A 24,489-nucleotide genomic window follows, 5' to 3' on the forward strand; every position below is an offset into this window, starting at 1 on the left:
CTCGCACTTCCCTTACATTTTAGTTTCACTCAAAGCCAACACATCCATCTTTCTTCTCGCAAACACACTGCCTATCTCTTCCCTTTTGCTCTCATCTGTACCACATCCATGCACATTAAAAGACCCAAACCTTAGGGTACTGGTTGGAAAACTCCAAGACCCTCTTATGCCTTTACTTTTTTAGGAATTTCAAAACAAAAAAACTTTAAATACTAATTACTAAATAATATGTTCTATGCACAGAGTTGTATGGTATCCTTATGTAAAATCACAGACATTTTTGATCCACCAGAGATTTTCAAGAAAAAAAAAAATTCCTTACAACTTTTATTTTATTCAAGAAAATTACCTAACTGTAGGCTAAACATTCTATGGGAACGTATACCCCGTACTCGACAATAAATAAATAAATAAATAAATAAACAAATAAATAAATAGATATATAAACAAATAAACAAATAAATAGATAAAAATGAAAATCAAATTGACGTTGAGACCTGTATCATAGGTCAAAACTTTTGCTTGTGTCTGTGCATCTCTGAATGTCGTATTCAACTGAGCACGACAGTCCAATAAATGAAAAAGAAGACAAGAAAGATGATGACATATATGATTCGCGCGTAGTAGTAGGTCTGTTCGATTGGTGAACGTTTTTTCGCAGGGGGCTCTTCTGTCGCGATGGTCTTCCGTCTGTGTGTGCATTTATGAATCATCATTAACACTGGACCTACATCGATCATGACATGGAATATCACCTGTGAACAAAGAACCAAAGTGAATGAGGATATAATCACTGCCATTTAACCAGATTAGAGGATTTTTTTTATACAGACATGCACATTTATAGCCATGTATATATGAGGACGTGGGTGGAGGAGGGATCGACGAAGATGTGTTGAAATGAAGATGACCTCATTGGCTGAAACAAGACAATAACGTGTTTCAACTCATCTTCGCTGACTCTTCCTCTACCACGTCCTCATCTGTCTTTGCATCTATTCACCATGTATATATCTACCAGTACAAGCACTGGGGCAAATAGAAGCATACAGAAGGTAGAGAAAACCCTCTAACCTGTGTGAATATAAAAGTAAGGGCGAAGAAGCACCACACGTCGATAGCTTTGGTGTAAGATGTCCTAGGGAGCCCGGAAGTGATCTGCTGATAGAGGGCGTACAGGACAAGAAGAATAGTTATGGACATCATGACCCGGAGGTCAATGTTTTCATGTTTGCAGAAGAGCGAGGCGTAGCTGATGGCAATGAGCATGAAGGTGGGCAGGTAGGCCGAGGTGATGTAGTAGCTGAAGCGGCGATGAAGGGCAAAACTGATGGAAACTAAACTGTAGCCTCTCACCACACTGCGTTCCACCTGCCAGTCGGACACGTCGTGTTCTGACATAAAGACCTGTGAAAAGAAAGAAACAAAGCTTCGGTCCATGGTCCTTCGTAGACTCCGGGGTGACCCGCAGTTTGAGAAACAGAAACAAGTTTGAGGTCGTGTGCATGTACTCACTGTAGCCTATTGTCAGCTAGAACATCAGTCCAAGAGATAACCTGTGCTTCTATCTTTGGGGATTAGTTTCCAATCATCAAAAGAATAGTGAGGGACTTTGGTGCGCAAGGATGTTACTAAAGTCCATAAAATATTGACCACGTATAACTTATATTGTCTGTCATGGAATAGCCCCATGACCAATACATATATGTTTGTGTGTAGAAATGCACATACATACATACATACATACAAGTATACATACATACATATATACATACACATACATACATACATACATACATGCATGCATCCATATACATCCTAGAGAAATTTTGCAAGGCGGTACAAGACCCCTTTGGGGCCCCGAGACAGGCATTTTTTTTTTTTTTTTTTTTTTTTCAAAATGGAGGATTTGATGTCCAGTCTGTACAACTAAGCTTACAATGATTAATGCTAAATGCCAGAGGTAGAAGGAGTGAACATGAAGGGGGCGATCAAGGATGAGATGGATGGATGGGATAAAAAGGGCATTGGTAAAGAGGGGAGTGTCAGTTGAGGAAGGAAAGGAGAAGACAGAATATAGGGGTGAGTGAAGAATGGTTGTGTATAAATGATGTTATGATGCATGGAAGGGAGTGGGTGGGGGATGGGGGTGAGGGAGTATGTGTGAATGATGTTTTGACGCAGCCCGAAGGGATTTCTCCCCGTCTTCTCTCATTCTGCATGAGGGGATGGAAAGGGGGGGGGGGGGGGTAGCCGATTAACTGAAGTGGCCTTGCTGTGGATGTGCTGTGTCTTGAGACACTGCTTCTGACCAGGGGCAATGGGTGAGATGCAGGGATGACCCGTCATCCAGGAGGAGCAAAGATAAGAGGGAAAGAGGAGGGTGAATGGGAGTGGAGTACGTGGGGATGGAATGGGTGGGAGTGGATTTGTTTTTGGCTACCTCCATGGTAAGGGGAAAACGTCGTTGGTATATGTGTAGTATATATATATATGTACCGATAAAAAGAAGTAAGCGTGGTGTGATTAATAAAGTGATGTTTGTATATGTGAGTGTATGTCGTATTGGAGGTAGTAGAAAGTTTGTTCTCGAGAGGTTTAGGGTTGGGTGTTGCGCGATTACTGTGGAGCCCTTCTTTGTTCTTGGACCCCGAGACAGAGTACCGACTGGACCCCCCCCCCCTCAAGTAGACCCTGCATACATATTGTCCAAGACAATACTCTAGAGTAGGAAGCCTTTGCGTTGTGGCCTGATGTCGGTGGGCAGCAAGCGAAAAGTTTGGTTTAGGGTGCTAAATCAATAAATAAATTCAAACGCAGTCATTAGATAGGGATGGCAGGTGATAAGGGACATGGCACTGCCTAATGTAGGCCTTATGGTCTATTGCAATATCCACCATTTTTATGCTTTCATGTACGACCATTCTTTCATTTCTTGACAGAATTTTAGCAGTGTGCGAAAGCAGACAGTCTAACCTAGATGTCCCTTATCCTTATATTTGTCCTATTTTTGTCCTAAGTATGTTGTGTCCGGTGGTGAACCTTTCTGTTACAAATTCATCCAAATTTGGAGAGTCATTCCCGTTAGAATGCCACCAACGTTGTATGTCTATTTAGCATCGCTGTAAAGCCGGTAGCATATTGTATGAAAATCTTTTATTATATTACAAAAGTGACAGAGTGGCAGAGTTTGGGAGAGTATGTGATAGAAGAAAGCTAAAGATAAATGTGGGTAAAAGTAAGGTGATGAGATGTACAAGGGGTGAAAGTGGCAGTAGACTGGAAGTGAACATTAAGGGAGAGCGACTGGAGGAAGTGGATAGTTTTAGATACTTGGGTGCAAGTGTAGCAGGAAAAGGTGGAGTGAAGGTGGAGGTAGAATGTAGATTGAGAGAAGCGAGTAAATGCCTTGGTGGATTAAAGAGTGTAATGAGGAATAGACATTTAGGAATGGATGCGAAGAGGAGACTGTATGAAGGAGTGATTGTGCCAACAGCACTGTATGGGGCAGAAACGTGGAACATAAGAGAAGAAGAGAGAAGGAGTTTGAATGTGTTTGAGATGAGGTGTCTGAGAAGTATGGTGGGGGTTACTAGGCTGGATATAGTGAGAAATGAGGAGGTGAGGAGGAGAACAGGGGTGAAAAAGGAGCTGGGAGATAGGGTTGATGAAAGAATATTAGGATGGTTTGGACACATGGAAAGAATGAGTGAAGAAAGACTAGTAAAAGAGGTATGGAAGGCAGATGTGGAGGGAGTGAACATGAGGGGACGTCCTAGGATGAGGTGGATGGATGGGGTGAAGGGGGCTTTGGGGAAGAGGGGAATGTCTGTTGAGGAAGGAAGGGAGAGGACGGAAGACAGAGGTGAGTGGAGAATGGTTGTATATGGATGATGTGTGATTGCATGAGGAGGAATGGGCGGGGGGGTGGGGTAGTATGTGTGAGTAAATTTTGACGCAGCCTGAAGGGATTTTTCCCCGTCCTCTCCTTATATGCAAGGGGGGACAGAGAGGGGGGGTCGCCGATTAAATGAAGCGGCCTTGCTGTGGATGTGCTGTGTCTTGCGACACTACTTCTGACCCAGGGTGGTGGGCAAGGTGCAGGGAGGACCCGTCATCCAGGAGGTGCTCAGATGAGAGGGAGGGTGGGAGGGGTGTGGAGTGTATTTAGGGATGAAATGGGTGGGAGTGTTTTTATGCCTTTCTCTTTTTGGCTACCTCCCTTGAAAGGGGGAAAAAGCCTTGGTATATGTATGTATGTATGTATGTATGTACAAAAGTGACAGCCACAAGACTCAGAACCGCCTTGTTCCATATCCTTTTGTTGTGGCAAGCTGGTCTTCTGTGACCAAGTGCTCTCAAGTTTACCATTTACCCTCGGGCTATCACTCCAGCCTAATGCCTGAAGGAGGTAGATTGTCAGTATCCCAGACAATGACCTAGAACATTACCATTCATGTCTTCTTTTCTTTCCCAGAACCTCTCTTTGGCCTACGTATCCGTACATGACACAAACATTCCCTGTGGATACTTTTTTTTAACCGAGAAGTAGAAATATAATACATTAGCCTTCTCATACATTCCTTCCCACCTTCATTCACACAAACATGTAAAAAGGAAGGTAACAAGATAGGGGGAAAGGTGATGTTTTCAAAGTTTGAAAAAATATATATATATATATATATATATATATATATATATATATATATATATATATATATATATATATATAAAGATGGAAATAAAAAACTTCGTACAGGGCCGAGGTAATTAGTAGTGACGTTGCCCCATTCTATATATTCTGAATCGGCCGAAGCGAGTTTTAGATGCAACTGGCAATGCTGCGTGTCGAACGGGAAGTTCCGAAGGTCCATGGAGCATGCAAACGGTGCGTTGATCTGCTGTTGCCACATGAGTGGGTTCTGTGAGCCGGAGTACTGTTCATCTGTGGGCAAAAATAGATATCACATTATGAAGAAAACTATTTATTGACTATTCTGAATATGCAATGGGACAAGAAAACGACCACTGAAGCACATCTGAGTCATGAGCTTACTCTAATTGGGGTTAAGAAAGTATTATCTTATTATCAAGTATTATCAGTGCTGTGGAAAATACTAGTAGCTATATCCACCATAACAGACTGTTGTAAACCCTCCTGAAAAATTATTGTCTCCTAAGATACTCTAATTAAGCCATGAGTAAAAGGAACCAACCATATATATGACGATCCTCTAAAAGCAAACAATAACAAGACTCAGTGGATGTGTCTGCACTCCCTGCCAACCCAAGCCTTAATATCTTGAAGATCTATTTGCTAAACCTTGAGTTTCCTCACACTTTATGTTCCTCCTTGGTTTCCACATACCTCTGACGGCGTTCTGTATATTGTCTGGCAATGGAGCCGCTGTCCGGAGGATCGAAGTCACTGGGGGCGTTGATTGGATGCGAGGGAATTCTGCATTCGGCATTAAGATCTTCGGAGTCCACACGGACCCGCCCTGGGTACAATGGATCGAAGCCGTATAACGTTATCCGCTGGGATGCTCACGACTGTGAGTAATTGGTCATTTGACCCTCTACTTCTCAAAAAAAGTGAAATCGTCCTAGTTATCTATTTTATCCTAGCTAACACCAAATGGATTTGATCAACACAGGAGACAGTAACGGGTTAACGATTATGATATAACTTTTTAGTATGATCAACTTGACACGCCGTGCATATACCTGTAAGCAATGATAGTAAAAAACTGGACCTATTACCGAAGACAGCACTTAATTCGTTTACTACTGTGGAGTATCCCAAGCAGAGTAAAATTGTCTGTTATTTGCTAGATTAAATCTCTATGTTACTGGCTGGTAGGAGAAGGTGGAGGAAGAGGAAGAGAGGAAGAGATCTCGGTTTTCAGATAACACTCCGTATAAGGCGTTCAGACCCAGAGGGACATCCCCGCCACTTTTACTGGTCTCGAGTTAAGCACGTATAATACGATGAAATGAAAACTACAAAGGTTTGAGAGTTTTTTTCCCTTCAGTAACTATACTTTGAAAAAAAAAATGCATTTTTCATTTTATCGATTGTCCATGCTTAACTCGAAACCAGTAAAAACGGCGGGGATGCCCCTCTGGTTCTGAACACCTCATTGTGTAAAAAATGAAGATAGGCAAACTTGATTGATATATTGGGCTCGGTATGAAAACAGGGTGCCATCCTCTTGGGGTTATTCCTCCAGATGGAATTTAAGATTTTGATGAGATTTGAAGACGAGAAGAGAGGAAATGATTCTAGTGTCCGTCTCAGAGTACCAACTCAAGCAAGTCCTCATCGTTAACCACATAAAAAGGAGACACAATAAACCAAAGGACAAGATAGGTCTAAGATCTGGAAAGTAACTGAGTGACTGTAACAACGGCCACTTTGTCAAAACCTACTTCGATGAGGTTCAGGTCGGAGGAGTTCTTCAGGTTGATGTACTGAAGCCTCTGGTCGAACCACGAGAGACGGTACTCGAAGTCGATGGTGATTCTCATATCCATCGTGTCGATCTGAAATCCAATAGAACAAACTGTAGGAAAGAGGCCAAACGCAGTGTATGGGATCCAATATATTTGACGTTTCGCCCAGCTGGGCGAAACGTCAAATATATTGGATCCCATACTCTGCGTTTGGCCTCTTTCATACAGTGCTGTTGCAGTCGTTGCTGCTTTTACTCAGGACAAGCTGTTTTTGTATCTCCCGTATTTGTCATCGGATAAACCGAACCTTCGCACAAGACGCATCTCCTATTTTGTGGGAAAAATAGTTTGTTTCATCATACATGCATTGAAAGATATTTTAAAGTGATTTCGTAAGGAAAATGTATGATTCAGTACATCCGTAATACGACATTATTACACGCAGAGCAGTTTTGTGATACATTAAAAAAAGCGCATCTTATAAGCCGGCAAATACGGGACTTGATAAAATGCTTAAGATAATATCATGATACTGAGTGTGTGCGGTGTGTGTGTGCATACGTAGTATGCGTGCTTGTTTTATTTATTTATTTATTTATTTATTTGCCTAATTATAATTTACAAGAAAAGATCTACACATGAGTGGTCCCGTCCCTTGGTCTGTCATGGCCTCTTATCACACTTATCCTAGACAAAGACGTCTTCCCTATCAAATTTCTTCATTTATTTCACTGTTGTGAATATATTGATCATATCAATTCTCTTCTTCATCAATATAGATGAAAAGGACAAGGTGTCTGAAAGATTTTTTTCTGTATATATGAATAAACTTTTTAGATAACTGAATTTCACTGATGAAAGGGTAATCTGTCGTCCTTGGAGAGGGATCAAAATGTTCCAGTCACCCACATGAGGAAACTCCTTTAGGTTCATTCCGGTCCAGGGTCAACGTGTTCATGTCTCATTTCCACCACCTGCATAGCGGGCTTGGTGGTTTTGATGGGGTCAGGTCGCAAGTCCACCCCGACCAGTGACGCCATATCTGGATGCCATATACACAATAAGTTTGGCTAACACACGCCCCGTCCACCACAGAGTCCAACAAAAGGAGATTAAGCGTTGGGTTTATGATCCAAAAGTTTTAGGAGTCGTGAAAGAGTATATGCACCTACCACCATGGCGCTGGGGAACAGGCGTGCACTGTACAACAAAATCACAATTTTGTAAGTAGAATAGTCTGGCTGAGCGGGTTAGGGTGTCGTTACTTGCGGCGAAGGTCGATGTGAGGGCGGTTCAAATCCTGCCACCAGCGAAGTTGAACCAAGGGCATGGTTCATTAAATTCCACGCTACAAAGCCCTCTGTGAGGGGCACCGTTCTAGCCTCCCGATAGGGGGGGAGTGTGTGACGTTAAACCATATCACATCAGAATAGTCTTTACTTACCTGCGAAAATCCAAAAACATTAACAGTCGCGTCCATTCGCAGAGGTTCTCCGGAGAGTCCTGGAGGAGGGAGCTCAGGGAAATACTCATCAGGGAGTATCAGTTTCTGACAACCAGTCTCGTCGGAAGCATCTGGACAATCGAGTCTGAGATCACATCGCTGTTCCAGCGATATGCAGGAACCGTCCTTGCAGGTGTATTCGTTTTCCAGGCAGGCGGAGAGTGTCAGCAGATGAGACGATTCTTTATGAAAGGAAATAATCCCCACCTTTTACTTCGCAATAAGCAGTTATTTGTACGAGTATTCTGATAAAGTCTGATGGTAGAGTCCTAATATCAATTAATAAGGCATATATAGATACAGACATACACAGTCACAAATACATTCATACATTTACACACGGGTTATTGGTCTAAATGTTATCGCCAAAGGCCACCAGGAAGGAGTTTGCTCCTGATCATGGCGTGAAATCTTCACAATAGTGGGAGCTATTACTACCGCCCTTGATCAAGATAGGGATATGTGTGTATAGTATGTGTAAGGTGATATTACTCATAAATCTATCTATATGAGCTCTGAGGGTAATGAGTGTCGATTATGTGTTTAGCACGTGATCCAAAACGCTGGTGAAGCACGTACACACAAGTGTCCTCGGGCACTCCCATAAAACGCTTTGAGAAGACATATTGGACTGTTGTCTGTACTGTATAGGAGTAGGACTCTCTATTTTACTGGCTTAATAGTAGGAAGGGAAGAAGCGCCGGTAATCAGCTCGCATTACATGAAAAAGTGGAGGAAATACAGTTGAACCTGACAGATGAAGATCTTGGGCCCTGCCCGGAGACTAAATGTCATTTCGTCTAGATAAGTGGTTCCCAAACTATCTTACCTAACGCCCCCTTTTTGCTTCCAGTAGACCCTCACAGCCCCGCTCCCTCTTTTGTTTATGTGAAATGATTCTTGCATTTATTTCTTAGCATTGTTCAGGAAAACAGATTTCTGCTTGTATTAGATTTTAATAATGAAAGCCACTCAAACAAATAATAGTACATTCCAGACATTTTTCCTAGTAACTAAAAACGAAACATTTGGTTCAAAAGGAGCTAAAAAAAGTTTGAACATTAGCAAATTGGCAAAATTGACTTGCAATTTTAAGAATAGATAATTTGAAAACATGACATAATATTTGGAAAGACTCATGAGACTAGTAAGGAGAACTAGCTTAATAGAAAACGGGTTGGAGTGACTGCTATAACTATACTTTACATGTATGTAATGGTAGATATTTGTTCTTTGAATGATTTTATTATTCTAATTAAACAAATATTTTTGAGCAGATAACTTCACACACCCCTTGTATCCTCCTCACGACCCCCTAGGGGGGCGCGGCCCCTAGTCTGGGAACCATTGCTCTAGATAGAAGAGAGAATGTTGACGATTTTTGAAGATGAGCGGGAAGTAGTTAATTCTCTCTGACGTCCTAGTTGCAGGACCATCGTTGTTTCCTGTGTATATGCATACACGTATACATGTACATATGCATGTACGTATCTGTGTGTGCATGCAGACATGCATGAATACCTATATTTGTGTGCATGTGTCTGCATATATATAAATGCATATATGTAACATATGTATGTGTATGTAGGTAAGGTGAGAATGAAACTTTAAATACTGAGTTGTATTCAGAACCAGACGTTTCGACCTCTTAGTTCTTCTTCAGAGTCCACCGAAGAAGGCCCAAGAGGTCGAAACGTCTAGTTCTAGATAAAACGCCATCCTATAGCCTTAAGCTCTAATTGCCTTTTCACCTCCATAATCTGTCAATCTTTGATATATATGTATGTATAATTGTATATATCTATGATCACATTCACACATGTACTCTATATACTTGTGTTTGAACGTCCCACTGCAACATACCTGCAGTTTTGCTACAGATGCTGTAGTTGGTGGTGAGTGTCCATACGTGGGTGCCGATGGGTAAGACGAGCTCGTGGGCATCGAGCTGTGCCACAACTTCTTGAGTCCAAGAGTCGAAGAGGATCCAGGTTGATTCCCGCAGCGAAATTTTGTAATTCATAAACCCACTGTGGCAGATAAAAAAAAGAAAAAAAGAAAAGGGTAGATGACTAATTACTTGTGAGTCTCTCCCTCTCCTGTCCCTCTCTCCCTCTCTCTCTCTCTCTCTCTTTCCTTCTCTCTCTCTCTCTTGTGTGCAGATAATTCCGATTACTGGCCTCCTCACGAGAAGGTAAGAGTGAATTCCATGACAGAAGATGGGAAACCATCCTCATGTGGATTGTTTTCCATGTGTATTTTCCTTTTGACTTGGTAAATAAAATTATTTGTAGTTATCCTTACTACAGTATACCGGTGCGTTTGAAAAACATATTGCCATAGCAAAGGGCAGGCAACTTTATGCAGTTCGTGAGCAAAATTCTTTACAGCAGTTGAAAAAAAAAATGGAAAGCCTGGATGGAGTTGAGGATATACTCAATCCCATTCATAAGGGATAATTCTAAAATTTATACAAATTAAAATTAAGATCAATATTAGTGCGGTATATGTAGGCATTGCGTATAAAGTGCTATAAGTTAAATATCCCTTCAAGTCATCTAGTAGAGGAGGATTCTCAAGGAATAATTCTAAAGTTTATACAAAAGAAAATTGAGATCAATATTAGTGAGGTATATGTAGGTATTAGAGTGCTGTAAGTGAAAAATCCCTGCAAGTCATTTTCAAGTAAAGGAGGATTGTCAGTGGCCAAGTCACACAAAAAGGAGGGATTATAAATTCCTGTACTCCTTCTCACTCCTTTTGACTCCCAACACATTCATACCCCTAATCCTCTATGGATATCATTCTTCTCATTCAACAGCTATAGGGGCAATCCCTGAGGTATGGGGTATTATTCTAAAAATAGTTGGAACTTACACTACTATAATCACTCTAGTTCATACGTAACCACTACTGTCTTCCTTTTCTGATATCACCAACCCTTCGAAGAAACTCTTCCGTCACTTAAAATTAATCCTCCATTATTCGTAAATGTTCACTTCTTTTTATTTATCTATTTTTTTCAGTGAGGACGAAAAAATTCTAAAATTGTTTCTTTTTCCATAGGAAATATTTCACTTGAAGTAATCTCTGTAGTCATGTATTCTTTTACCTGAGACTCAGTCCCCATTGAATTTCCCTTTTTACCCTTTCTTATAATCTTACTACACTTTGTCTAACAAACACTCCATATCCACTTCTGCTCTCATTTTCACTCATGTCTTCTCTTTGTTTTTACCTTTTCTATTTCTATCGTTCATTAAAATAATCTTACCTGAAGGAAACGGTGGTGTTTTCACTGTTCTCAGTGAGAAACAAAGCGGCAATGGGCTCCTCTTCACAGAGTCCACGCAATGTTAGTATTATGTCCTTCTCCACATCACAGGCTAAGCAAAACTTGAAGTGAGGAAAGCATCCAACATCGTCCCACTTTCGTTCGACAGGTGCCATAAGTAGTAAAGCACAATCTTGTTTTGACTGGTTGATTTCGTTGACAAAGTTGGTATACTCGAGGACATTGCCCGTCTAGCAAGAAGTGACGTGGGGAGAAGATCCTTGGTTAGTGTTAGTATAGGTTAAATCAAGGTAGGTTGAGTCTCATAATCTTACTATTTTTTCTAATTAATTCGTTTATTTACTTTTTTTTTATCTATTTTATGGGAATGATGGCTGGGTAGGAATTAAACCACTCCAGGGATTCAGTACGAATGAAATATAACTTAGTGACAAACTCTAGTAAAGGACTAACGGCAGATACTTGCAAGGGATGATCTTGTGAGACGTACGTCAGAGGGAATCTTCTCCCTGCCGTCCCCTCAACACCTTTACCTCCATCTGAGGGTGCAACCCTGAGGGTCTGACACTCGGTCTTTGGTCTGGACCCAAAACATCAACTACTACATTTCCTCTAGCTTTCTACATAGAGCTGATTACCAGTGACTGTTCCGTTCCTCATCCTACCACTATTATAAAAAGGTGACATAAAAATTGACCCACGATGATATAACATAGATGATAGTTCAGCGTCTTTTCCCATAGAAGTCTATAGGAGGGACTGAAAACCTTTGCCAGCTGCTGAGGGATTGCGATTTCCAGTCATTGAAACTCAAGGCCCTATTTATCATTCAAACGTTGGCCATTCATTTTAGTCCTGCACACCTTTTCCCAAATGAAACTATTCCATCCCAGGTCCTCTCGAACTTCTTAATATTTTCACAACATTTAGATTTCTTTTGATATTTTCAGAACCGTCCAATAATGGCCATGGTACTTGGAGACCCTCTGGAAGTTCTATAACCACAAAGAAAGCGGACACCTTCCGCTCGGTGATTTAAGAGTAGAAGATTCCCTTTCGCAGTTCTTGTTCAGCCTCACAATTCAGCTCCCTGTCTTGCAATCTTTAACTTAGATTTAATGTCCTTAATTCAATCTCTTTACCCACGAGTAAAAGCAGCAACGACTGCAACAGCACTGTAGGAGAGAGGCCAAACGCATAGAATGGAATCCAATCTATTTAACATTATTTCTGAAGAAGCCCTGCTGGGCGAAACGTTAAATACATTGGATCCCATACTCTACGTTTGGCCTCTCTCCTACACTCTTTCTCCACCATGATTTTCAAGTCAACTGATTAGCAAATCTTCTCATACTTGCTCTCTCAAAGACCACAATTTAAAAAATCAAGCATGTCTCTACACAATCCCATTAACCTTCCTAAGTAGAGGAAGGATTCCTAGGACAAATAGAATTGCCTGTGGTTGGCTATAACAAAATATTAAGATTAACTCTGTGTTGGAGAGTTGTCTAAGATCGCCCCTCAGTTAGTCTAATGCAGTGGTTCCCAACCCTTTTTTGGCCATGCCCCACCTAAGCATTTCTAAAATCCTGGTGCCCCCCTGTGACATATAATTCTTATTATTCAAAATATGTAATGTGTAATTATAAATGTACATACACACACAAATATTTGTACGAATGCATACTGTATATGCTCCGTATGTGTTAAGTCGTACGCACACTCATATTCACACAGACTCATTAGAAAAAATCACTGTTAATAACTTATTCTCAAATTACCCCTGCATGTTGGGATCCACCTAGTGTTAAACAAGGGACACCCTTCAAATTACATTACTTTACAGATGATACAATTTTTGTAAGGCTATCGACCCATAAGGGGGTCATTAAGCCTGGTGTGAAGATGTTCAGTCTCTACGTTTTTAGTTTTCTTCTACATGATACAAATTGATCCACTTCGTAGCTATATACAGTAATCGGCTAGAGAAACCGGTAGCAGCATTTATGTATACAATAATTCGGGCAAAAGCACTTGACAATTGATAACATAGCGTATGTGATTACTATGTAATGTTTCAAGAACAGAACATACATGATAAATGACAGTTACTGAAAAGGAATATTATCTACATAATAAATTTATAAAGATATATATATATATATATATATATATATATATATATATATATATATATATATTGCTGCAAATGAAGGACTGACTTGAACAAATCCTGTCACTCGTTATAATACTAACCTTCATTGACCTCCACTCGCCCTCGACAGCCTTATCGGTGGTACCGAGCCAGAGAAACCCGCTGTAATGGATGTGGTTCTTGCAGAGGGGGCCAATCGGTTCCACGAACTGGTACAACACATCGTTCTCAGCCTCACTACGTGGTAGTGCTATGTGGCCCTTCAGCACACCACATAACTGTGTGCCTTCGTCATGGTTGAACAAGTGAGGGAAATTCAGGTACTGGTTCCTGAGAATGAGTAAAATATCCTCTTGCTTGTATAGTCAATTACTAAGTTCTGTTTCTTAACTGTCTCACTGCCACTGCTGAAATTCCCGGACTATTTGTCCAAAACCCTGGAGATGATTGTATGTCATTGCTAATTGTTTAATACCTTTGTCCGATATTTAGGAACGCCTATTAACTTTTTAATGAGAAGGTTTCCCTCAAAGGCGTACGCGATTATTTGGCCTAAATCAAAACAAAACTGTTCGTCACTTGTTCGTCTAGATTTGAACTCAGCTGTGGCATAGACAGAGTAGATAGATAAAGCTACATATGTGAAAACAAACATCCATTAATGATTATTCATCATTTATAAAGAAAAAAAAAAGAAATCTAGGGTACTCGACTAATAAGAAGTAACATTAAAACACTGAATAAAAACGAAATATTAGTTCTATAAAATATCGTTGACGCGTAACATCTTCTGCTCTGCATGGCAGCCATTTTGAATCGGCCATTAGCCAACAATACATTTTAGTCAACAACTCTATAAGTATTGTTTATCTTAGTGAACATAATATCTGCACCAGCGTGTCCTAACCTAGGGTGCTAGCACCCCCTGGGGTGCTGAAATAAATTATAAATGGTGCTGGGAAGCGATGTCCACATACACTTTCCTTTCTCCTTCTAGTAATAAGATACTTAGTTAGGGGGTGCTGGACTGCTTAGAACTGGCCGCAGAGGGTACTAGGGTCGGAAAACGTTAGTTTACATCTATATATCCTTGGTCAATGATTAATATATATATATATATATTTAAGATTATTTCAGACAAATGAGAGAGAATGTGGGTGGGGAAGGGCAAACGAAGATGTGTTAGGAATAGAGTTTATTGCCCTAACGTTGCGACCAACTTGGTCTTCTTCAGAGGACTACAGCATTACAAACGGATCACAATTCTTATAGTCGTAGTGAGAGGGAACCCGCCAAGGTATGAGCGTCATGTTTTCCCTTTGGCTAACGATTTAATTATTAGGACACTTGCTGCTTTCGAGAGGCATTTAAATCCGTCTCTGTCGTTGTTGTTCTTGTTGGCGGCGATATGTGCAGCTTCCACAGTTTTTCTCATTTTCTTCTCAAATCCCTCGTGTAGAATTTCTGCGTTGTTCCAATCAGGTAGATGTCCACATTTGTCCAGGTGACGAACCAGGGAGTTAGATGTTCTATGAGCCCTGAGATCGTTTTTGTGCTCATTCAAGCGTTTATTGAACCCTCGACCTGACTCACCGAAATAAGATGATGGACAACCGTTGCATGGAATACGGTAAATGACACTGAGATTATTACGCATATTATTATGTTTCTTAAATATTTTTCCTATTTTATTGGAAGATATTTTTGCTATATTTATTCCACCTTTTAACAAATAATCATCAATAGCTATGGTGTTTATAGAATTAGGGACAGAAATAAAATGAGACTTATCCTTTCCCGGGGTTCGGACGTTTGAGCCATCGTAGATCTTCTTGGCTTTCCTCGTTGTCCTGGTGATCAAACCTCCGGGGTATTTCAGCTTCCTAAAGGTATTCTTGATGTAAGTAAGTTCATCCTCTAGGAATTCTTCACTGCAGATACGAAAAGCTCTGAGAAAGAAACCTAATAGAACACCCATTTTAACACGTCTGCTGTGTGCTGAAAAATAATGGACAAAGTCGTCCCTATTGGTGGGTTTCCTGTACACCGAGAAACTTACCTGTTGAGAACCTCTGTGTATTAACGTGTCTAAAAATGGTAAATTACACTCTTTTTCTAGTTCAACTGTGAATTGAATGTCTTTATTCACAGCGTTGAGTCTTCTCAACTTATTTTCTATATTAGTTCTTTTTGGCATCACCACGATTATGTCATCCACGTACCTTAACCAAGTGGTACCTCTTCCCATGATGTTGATGTATTTGTCCATTTCTAATACTTCCATGAATAAACATGCCATGACAGCAGATAATGGACTCCCCATTGCGAGACCTCTAATCTGTTTAAATTCAATGTTGTTAAACATAAAATAACCAAATTTGACACACATGGAAATAAGTTTTATATAATCAGATCTTGGGACTGGAAGGATATCATCATCGATATCTGTTGTCAGGGGAAAAAAGTTGTTAGGATTACTAGAAGAAGCTCCAAAACCCCCGTTAATGCACGGTCTTCCTAAAGTACATAAGGTAAATATCCCCATGAGGCCCATAACTTCAGGGATTGGTAGCGCTCCGCACAGACTAGCGAAATGTCTGGCAAAACCCCTTTCCAACGTCATCGGTTCCATCAGCGGGGCCCATTTAAGAAATTCTTCCGACCTGATCCAGAGACTTAAGGATCTGAATGTAAGTGATAAAAAGTTGGCAAGCTTCGATATAACAGCGTTATTCACAAATGTTTCTATTTTTGATGCCCTAGAAGCAGTGAAGAAAGTAACAACAGATATCGATGATGATACCCTTCCAGTCCCAAGATCTGATTATATAAAACTTATTTCCATGTGTGTCAAATTTGGTTATTTTATGTTTAACAACATTGAATTTAAACAGATTAGAGGTCTCGCAATGGGGAGTCCATTATCTGCTGTCATGGCATGTTTATTCATGGAAGTATTAGAAATGGACAAATACATCAACATCATGGGAAGAGGTACCACTTGGTTAAGGTACGTGGATGACATAATCGTGGTGATGCCAAAAAGAACTAATATAGAAAATAAGTTGAGAAGACTCAACGCTGTGAATAAAGACATTCAATTCACAGTTGAACTAGAAAAAGAGTGTAATTTACCATTTTTAGACACGTTAATACACAGAGGTTCTCAACAGGTAAGTTTCTCGGTGTACAGGAAACCCACCAATAGGGACGACTTTGTCCATTATTTTTCAGCACACAGCAGACGTGTTAAAACGGGTGTTCTAATAGGTTTCTTTCTCAGAGCTTTTCGTATCTGCAGTGAAGAATTCCTAGAGGATGAACTTACTTACATCAAGAATACCTTTAGGAAGCTGAAATACCCCGGAGGTTTGATCACCAGGACAACGAGGAAAGCCAAGAAGATCTACGATGGCTCAAACGTCCGAACCCCGGGAAAGGATAAGTCTCATTTTATTTCTGTCCCTAATTCTATAAACACCATAGCTATTGATGATTATTTGTTAAAAGGTGGAATAAATATAGCAAAAATATCTTCCAATAAAATAGGAAAAATATTTAAGAAACATAATAATATGCGTAATAATCTCAGTGTCATTTACCGTATTCCATGCAACGGTTGTCCATCATCTTATTTCGGTGAGTCAGGTCGAGGGTTCAATAAACGCTTGAATGAGCACAAAAACGATCTCAGGGCTCATAGAACATCTAACTCCCTGGTTCGTCACCTGGACAAATGTGGACATCTACCTGATTGGAACAACGCAGAAATTCTACACGAGGGATTTGAGAAGAAAATGAGAAAAACTGTGGAAGCTGCACATATCGCCGCCAACAAGAACAACAACGACAGAGACGGATTTAAATGCCTCTCGAAAGCAGCAAGTGTCCTAATAATTAAATCGTTAGCCAAAGGGAAAACATGACGCTCATACCTTGGCGGGTTCCCTCTCACTACGACTATAAGAATTGTGATCCGTTTGTAATGCTGTAGTCCTCTGAAGAAGACCAAGTTGGTCGCAACGTTAGGGCAATAAACTCTATTCCTAACACATCTTCGTTTGCCCTTCCCCACCCACATTCTCTCTCATATATATATATATATATATATATATATATATATATATATATATATATATATATATATATATATATATGTATATATATATATATGTATATATATATATATATATATGTATATATATATACAACACTGAATGGGTCCCAATGATCTCTCTTGATGGCGTATTGGTCTAGTCACTCGGCACTAGTAACGTTCTCGCAGCATAGGTTCGAGTCCTCGGTCGTACCACGTTACAATTTATGCATGCGCCTAGATGGCTTAGAATTAGAGTTCATTGTGGTTGATAAAAAAGAAATATATGTACATATATATACATGTATATATATATATATATACATATATATATATATATATATTGTTTTGTAGTAGTGCGGGATTTGAACCCACAACTAAATGAATACGAGGCCAACACGCTTCCGATTACGCTACCAGCGCACTTAATATTTGCGCTGTTATGAATATTGCTTACCTTCCCGCAGCAAAACTTTGGCAGATCACTTCTTTGGTCATGTCACGTTTGACGGCGCCAACCACATTCCATTCGGTCTTGCTCCAAGCCACAAGGTCGCCCTCTCCAGGGTGGTGCTTCTCCAGACCACCGTTACAAGAACCAAGGGCTTTTACCTCTTTGTCCGTCAGAGTTCGGTTATACATGCTACCACGAAAAAGGGAGGCAAAATAAGAAAAAGGGGAAGACAACTACACGAGGAGGATTGTAGTATGTTTAACTGTAGATGAGACGAGCTTTGGGGGAATTATGTAGTAGAGTACTACACTTTTGATCTGTTTATTATAATGGTAGAATCTAATAGAGGTATTCAAATGGGTCAAGGACTTTAACAAGGGTGATAAAGACAAGATTATGATATTAAAAGGGCAGGGTAGGCCTTGCAGTAATGAAATTAAATTAGTTTACCAATAAAGTGGTTATCGAACGGAATATACTTAACAACCATGTGGTGATCGCTGAAACTATTGGTTTTTTGAAGAGAAGGTTAGATAGATTTATGGATGTGGATGATAGGTGGTAATGGACATGGAGCTGCCTAGTATAGACCTAATGGTCTCTTGCAGTCTCCTTCATTCTTATGTTCTTATAATGCGTTGGTAGGGTGTCTGTGATTTTTTTTCCGTTGAGCTTCTCTTACTTATAGTCCATGATGTAACCGGAAAAGGACTGGAGCTTGTCGAAGCCGCCAACGTAGGAATCCGTTTCTTGTCCAAGAACCACAGTTCCGTTCAATGTGATCATGCACACTCTATTCTCTGAAGTCTTGAAGTTCCTGAAAGGTTCAGAGAAACCATAGAGGCGTGGCTTTCATGGTGATAATATGTGGTATGTGGTATTTCATTCATGATATATTTTGCAATTTTTCAAAGAATTCTTAGACCGAAAAGTTGATCATATTATTTGATGAAAGTTAGAACACAAGAGAAAAAAATGGTTGGAGATGATCGATAAATCAGAATATTCAGTTCATTTTTTTGTACATATCTTTATGTATACATATGTATACACATGTGTATGTATTTGTATGTTTATGTATGTTGTATGTATATGTATATACTTGTATGTAAAAATATGTAGAAAGAATTGCCTCGAATTTTACTGACTGGGAACTTGTAGTCAGTAAAGACATTATCACAATGGGCTTCCACGGGCTTTGCCAGCATCGACCGTTGAGAGTTCGTTTGAGTGAAAACGACTTAGGTTACAATATTTAAATTTTCAAATCTCCAAATATCGCCAGCCTCATAAAGAAAGTGCCTAAGTCATTTGTCCAACTTTTCAGGAAATCGAAAAAAGAATAGTTTTCTACGTTATAAATGTACGTAATGTTCCTCCTAACGTAGTTTTAACCTACTCAGACACTAAATAAAACACTGGGAATTGTACCACAAGGAGCAATGAAAAATTGATTTAGGAAAAAAAAAAAAAAAATCCAGAAATTGACGAGAAATGGCTTAGGCAATTTCTTTACGAGAGTGACGATATCTTACCGTCATGTATAGTAAAGCTGAATGATGAACCAAGAGATTACAACCCTATACGAACGTTAGACACAACACTGAAAGGTTCTTAGAGAAGTTTATATTTCTATATGCAAAGTCATATTTTAGTTATTGAAATTGAGGTTGGAGTGAGGATGTCGAAGGAAAAATAGCCCAGTGTGATAACCCATTAATGGTCCTCAAACACTTCCTTAGACCTCCTCAGGAAAAAGAAGACTTCTATATTCTCTGTTTATATATGATAAATTAGTCTCTGTGTCATCGGATAAGGGTAAAGAGGAGGGAAGCAGTCGTCCATTGTCACCGTTCTTTATGTGAAAAAAGAAAAGTGAAGAAAAATCGAAACTGATAAAGATATTGGGCTCAGTCCCGAGAGCCAGCACCGGCCCCTCAGGGCTACTCCAGATAGAGATAAGGGCGTTGATAGGATCTGAAGACGGACGACGGGGAGACGATTCTCTCCGACCTCCGTTTCGTAGGAGCACCATGTACAGGTTCATATCATTGTTGCCTTTACTTATGCTTGTACAATCACCAATCAAAGTAGATACCCCAGGTGCTATATTGGGTTTGCGCGTCCGCAGGCTACACCCCCGCCCCCAACCCCTCCGACCTTCGAGCCTCTCCGTATTTTATCTATTTTGATAAGTCAAACAAAACATGAAATAATGCAAGGAGGTATGTGATCAACTCGGTATATGTTTATTTCCATTAACCCAAACAATATTTTGTGAGCAAATACACCAACCGGTATATGTTTCAGTGTAATACCTTTCAGGTCTTTTTTTTTTGTTTTTTGTTTTTTTGTTTAAGATGCTGTTTCCGCCCAGCTGGATACAATAAACACAACGAAGCTGACCTGAAAAATCATCGATTCTGATAGAGAAATAGCCTAGCTTGGTTCACTCATCCAATGACGTATATCTCAGGATTTAGCTCACTCACCCATTGACGTATATTTTCAGGGTCATGTCGGATGGACTGCACACGAAGCAAGCGTGAAGCCATCGTTTTGGGATGACAAGGTTTGTACGTTCCTTATATATAGAATATTTTTCGCCTATGGCAATTTTCAAAGCATTTGGTTCTGCAGAAGGAAAAGAATATTTTGATAATTTGGCATACAAAGTGAAAAACAAAATATGCAACTTGAAACAAAGAAAAAACAACAATTAAATATACAGAGAAGAAGATTAATGGTGTAGAAATAAAATGAATTGATAATTACACAAAATACATAATAAGTAAATATAGGAATACTTAGATAATTAACTAGATAACCACATATATGAACAGGGAGTTACAGACAAAATAATTGAACAAACAAGGAAGGTAGTACGGCTAAGATTTATCCTTAAACCGAACGGAATGTATAACACATGGAAATGTGTTTGTGTAAAACTGACCATCACCAATGTCTAGGGTACAATTATCTTGAATTTCAGACTCATCTCTGATCATCTATTACGTGTTTTCGGGAAATTCATCAGGCCATCTATGTAATCACACATTACCTCGACTGTTATCAGAAAAGTAAACAAACAATCCAGAATGAGCTTTGAACCACAATGTACTGAGAGTTCTTGGATGAAAGGTAGATATTCCGTGAAAATTTAACAATCTAGTTTAAATGTGTAAAAACAAGCTGAAAAAAAAGAGATGAATAATTTATATGATTGTATAAACGCCGCATGAAGGGACAAGGCGGGAGGGTCGCCATGTACATGAGGAGGCCCTGCTGTGAATTTGCTGTATTTCTTCTGGTTAGGACAGTGAACAGGAGACAGGGATGACCCTTCATCCACGAGGAGCTAATATGAGAGGGAAACAATGAGTAGTGAACGGGTGCGTGCCTTATAAGGGCAAGTGGCTCTTGGTATGGGGGCGGGGGCTCAACAGCCAGGTCAGCGATTTGGATGAAATGTATAGCAATCTAACTGATTTAATTATTAATGCACACAATACATTTATCCTCCTGAAGTCAATACGGAAGAATAGTAATACTCCCAAATGGATGACGGACAGATTGAAACATGAGATCGGAATGAAAAGAAGACTACGTAAAAATAAGAAACGGAGAAACACACCTTAGATCAACATATAACGAAATGGGAAAGCTGATTTAAAAAAATGCACGTACAGCGAAACGTAATTATGAAATTAAGGTTGCCAGTCAAGCAAGATCCAACCCTAAAGGTTTCTTTCATCTCTATAGACCCAAAAATAAAGAAAGAATAGGACCAATTAAAAATGATGAAAATGTCATGATAGAATCGGAGGAAAAATGAGTGAGGAGTTTAACAAATATTTTCTCTTGGTGTTTACTAATGAGAGGTTAGATAAGGTACCTGACTGCGATCCGATTTTCAGTGGGGATGAAGAAAGTAGTCTATCTAATATCAGCATTAGTAAAGTAGAAGTAGTCAAACACATTGAAAGACTTAAAGCGACAAAATCCCCGGGTTCAGACGAAATTTTTCCAAGAATGCTTAAGGACCAGTTAACTGAAATACTTAATAAATCGGTAGACACTGGTTTTGTGCCTACTGCTTGGAGGCAGGCAAACGTTGTTCCTGTTTTTAAGAAAGGAGATAAATCTGCAACTACAGGCCAATCAGTTTGACATCGGTTATAGGTAAAATGCTTGAATCAATAATAGTAAATAGACTCAGAGGACACATCGAAAGACATAATCTAATTCGTGACACACAGCATGGTTTCTCCAAGGGTAAGTCATGTGTGACTTATCTTCTATCCTTTTACACTAAAGTATATAAGGCGTCAGATAACAATGATAATCACAATGTTATTTACCTTGACTTAAGCAAAGAGTTCGACAAGGTGCCACACCAGAGACCACTAAATAAGATCAAAGACCATGGCATAGGAGGAAAAGTGTTAGAATGGATTAGAGCTTGGATTAGTAACAGAAAACAGGGGGTCACCATAAATGGGGTGGGGCAATGTTACTAGTGGGGTTCCCCAGGGCTCGGTTTTGGGTCACTTGTTGTTCATTATGTACATAAACGACTTAGACGATGGGATAAATAGTGATGTTAGTAGATTTGCGGACGACACTAAAATAGGACACCTAATTAGGTCAAAAGACGACGCAGAGATTCTGCAGGATGATCTTAACAAACTGTTCACATGGTCGGTGAAATGGCAAATGAACTTCAATACCTCTAAGTGTAGCATATTAAACGTAGGGCTACACAACCCCGAAAATAAATACAGCTTAGATAACGCGCTTTTAGGGAAAACTGAGTGCGAGAGAGACTTGGGAGTTCTAGTGAGGCCGGACCTTAAAACCAGGTAACAGTGCATTAGCGCCAGGAAGAAAACTAACAGAGCATTAGGTTTCATTGCTAGGACGGTAACTTATAGAAATGCAGAGGTAATTATCAAACTCTAGCGATAGTTAGACCCATCCTTGACTATGTGGTATTGTTTTGGTCTCCGTCCTACAGAATGGACATTAATTCACTAGAATCAGTACAGAGAAGAATGACCAAAATGATACATGGACTTAGAAATTTGCCTTACGGAGAGAGGCTTAGACACCTTAACTTACACTCTAATAGAGGTGTTCAAGTGGATCAAAGGCTTTAACAAGGGTGATGCAAACAAGGTCATCATATTAAAAAAACAGGGCAGGACTCGTAATAATGGATTTAAACTGGACAAATTTAGATTTAAGAAGGAAATAGGCAAGAATTGCTTTACTAATAGGGTGGTCAACGAAACGATTAGACAACCTTATGGATGGGGATTACAGGTGGTGATGGATACAGAGCTACCTAGTGTAGGCCTTATGGTCTCTTGCAGCCTCCTCCATTCTTATGTTCTCATATAGATAAACACCGTGTGTTTCCATGCACCAACTCGAACGCATAAACAACAACTTACACTCACACCTACACACTACTACACCTACAACTGTCCGCAAACTTGCACTCACATCTGCACAGAAACTTCCACCCACAAAACAAAACCCGCACCTATATTTGCACCCTTTAGATGGTGGGTGAAAGAACATGGACACGATCTACGATCGGATCTGGTCTTCGAGGCTGCCGGAGAGATCTGGTCGGATCCGACTAGATAGGATCGTGTATGTGGGTCGGGCAAACTAAAATCAGTACTGTACATACATAATCCAATCAGATGGGATCCTACCTGATCTGCCAAGCGGCCTCAAGATAAGATCGAACAGTGGATGGGGTCCCTAGACACTAATGCGCTAAAGAATATGACCTTGTTCACACTAGCGGTTTAAACCGAGCGGAAACCACGACGGTACCGCAGTCAACGAAAAACTGCGTGGTTGTATATGAATGCCTTTATTGACTTACAATATAATTGAACCACCGCGGTTCAAACCGGTAATGTGAACAGGGCCTATATCAAAACACGCGTAACTGCAAACTTTAATCTCCTCACCAACTTTCATGTTTACTTCGTTGCTCTTCTGGTCTGAAGTGGCATAAGAGTAGACGTAGGTATTCCGACGGAAATAGTCAACTTTTATCCAAGAGCACACGGACATTTGGTCCGTGGAGGACTGGTGACCCATTTCGGCAGTAGCATAAGTTTCAGCTGTCGGTTCGTTGTTCTCTTGGAAGAGGAAGGCAAAGTCCCCCTTGCACCCTAGAATATGGTACTAGACAGTGTTAAGTTGATCTAGGCTATTGGGGAATCTGAAACTAGGAAATATCTAAGACTTAGAAAGGTTTATCTAGATTGCAGATGGGTTCCTGTATCAATACTCTCTGAAACTAGGAAATAACTAAGGCTTGTAAAGTCTAGACTAGGATACTAGACAATGTTAAGTTGATCTAGGCTACCGATGGGTCTCTATTGGGTAATCTGAAACTAGGATATATCTAAGATATAGAAAGTTTGATCTAGGCTGCATATGGATTCCTCTGAAATTAGGAAATAATTAAGGTTTGTAAAGTCTAGAATAGGGTACTAGACAG

The 24,489-nt window shown here is 39.9% G+C and overlaps 1 protein-coding gene across 1 annotated transcript in view; it reads right to left on the reverse strand.

The window, feature by feature from the left end:
* Positions 1-551: 551 nt before the first annotated feature.
* Positions 552-24,489, reverse strand: part of LOC143020498 (uncharacterized) — a 40,545-nt gene continuing 16,607 nt past the window's right edge. Inside the window, exons 3-15 of the mRNA XM_076176924.1 lie at positions 23,951-24,157; positions 20,453-20,594; positions 18,643-18,777; positions 17,964-18,149; positions 13,512-13,740; positions 11,235-11,485; positions 9,824-9,990; positions 7,901-8,142; positions 6,433-6,546; positions 5,369-5,501; positions 4,758-4,945; positions 1,075-1,407; positions 552-755 (exon numbers count right to left, since the gene is read on the reverse strand). Of these exons, the coding sequence (XP_076033039.1) occupies positions 552-755; positions 1,075-1,407; positions 4,758-4,945; positions 5,369-5,501; positions 6,433-6,546; positions 7,901-8,142; positions 9,824-9,990; positions 11,235-11,485; positions 13,512-13,740; positions 17,964-18,149; positions 18,643-18,777; positions 20,453-20,594; positions 23,951-24,157 (2,531 nt within the window). The remainder of the gene's footprint in view (positions 756-1,074; positions 1,408-4,757; positions 4,946-5,368; positions 5,502-6,432; positions 6,547-7,900; positions 8,143-9,823; positions 9,991-11,234; positions 11,486-13,511; positions 13,741-17,963; positions 18,150-18,642; positions 18,778-20,452; positions 20,595-23,950; positions 24,158-24,489) is intronic.

Source organism: Oratosquilla oratoria, chromosome 40, assembly GCF_046742065.1.
Source record: "Oratosquilla oratoria isolate Oo_2021 chromosome 40, ASM4674206v1, whole genome shotgun sequence".
Lineage (NCBI taxonomy): Eukaryota > Metazoa > Arthropoda > Malacostraca > Stomatopoda > Squillidae > Oratosquilla > Oratosquilla oratoria.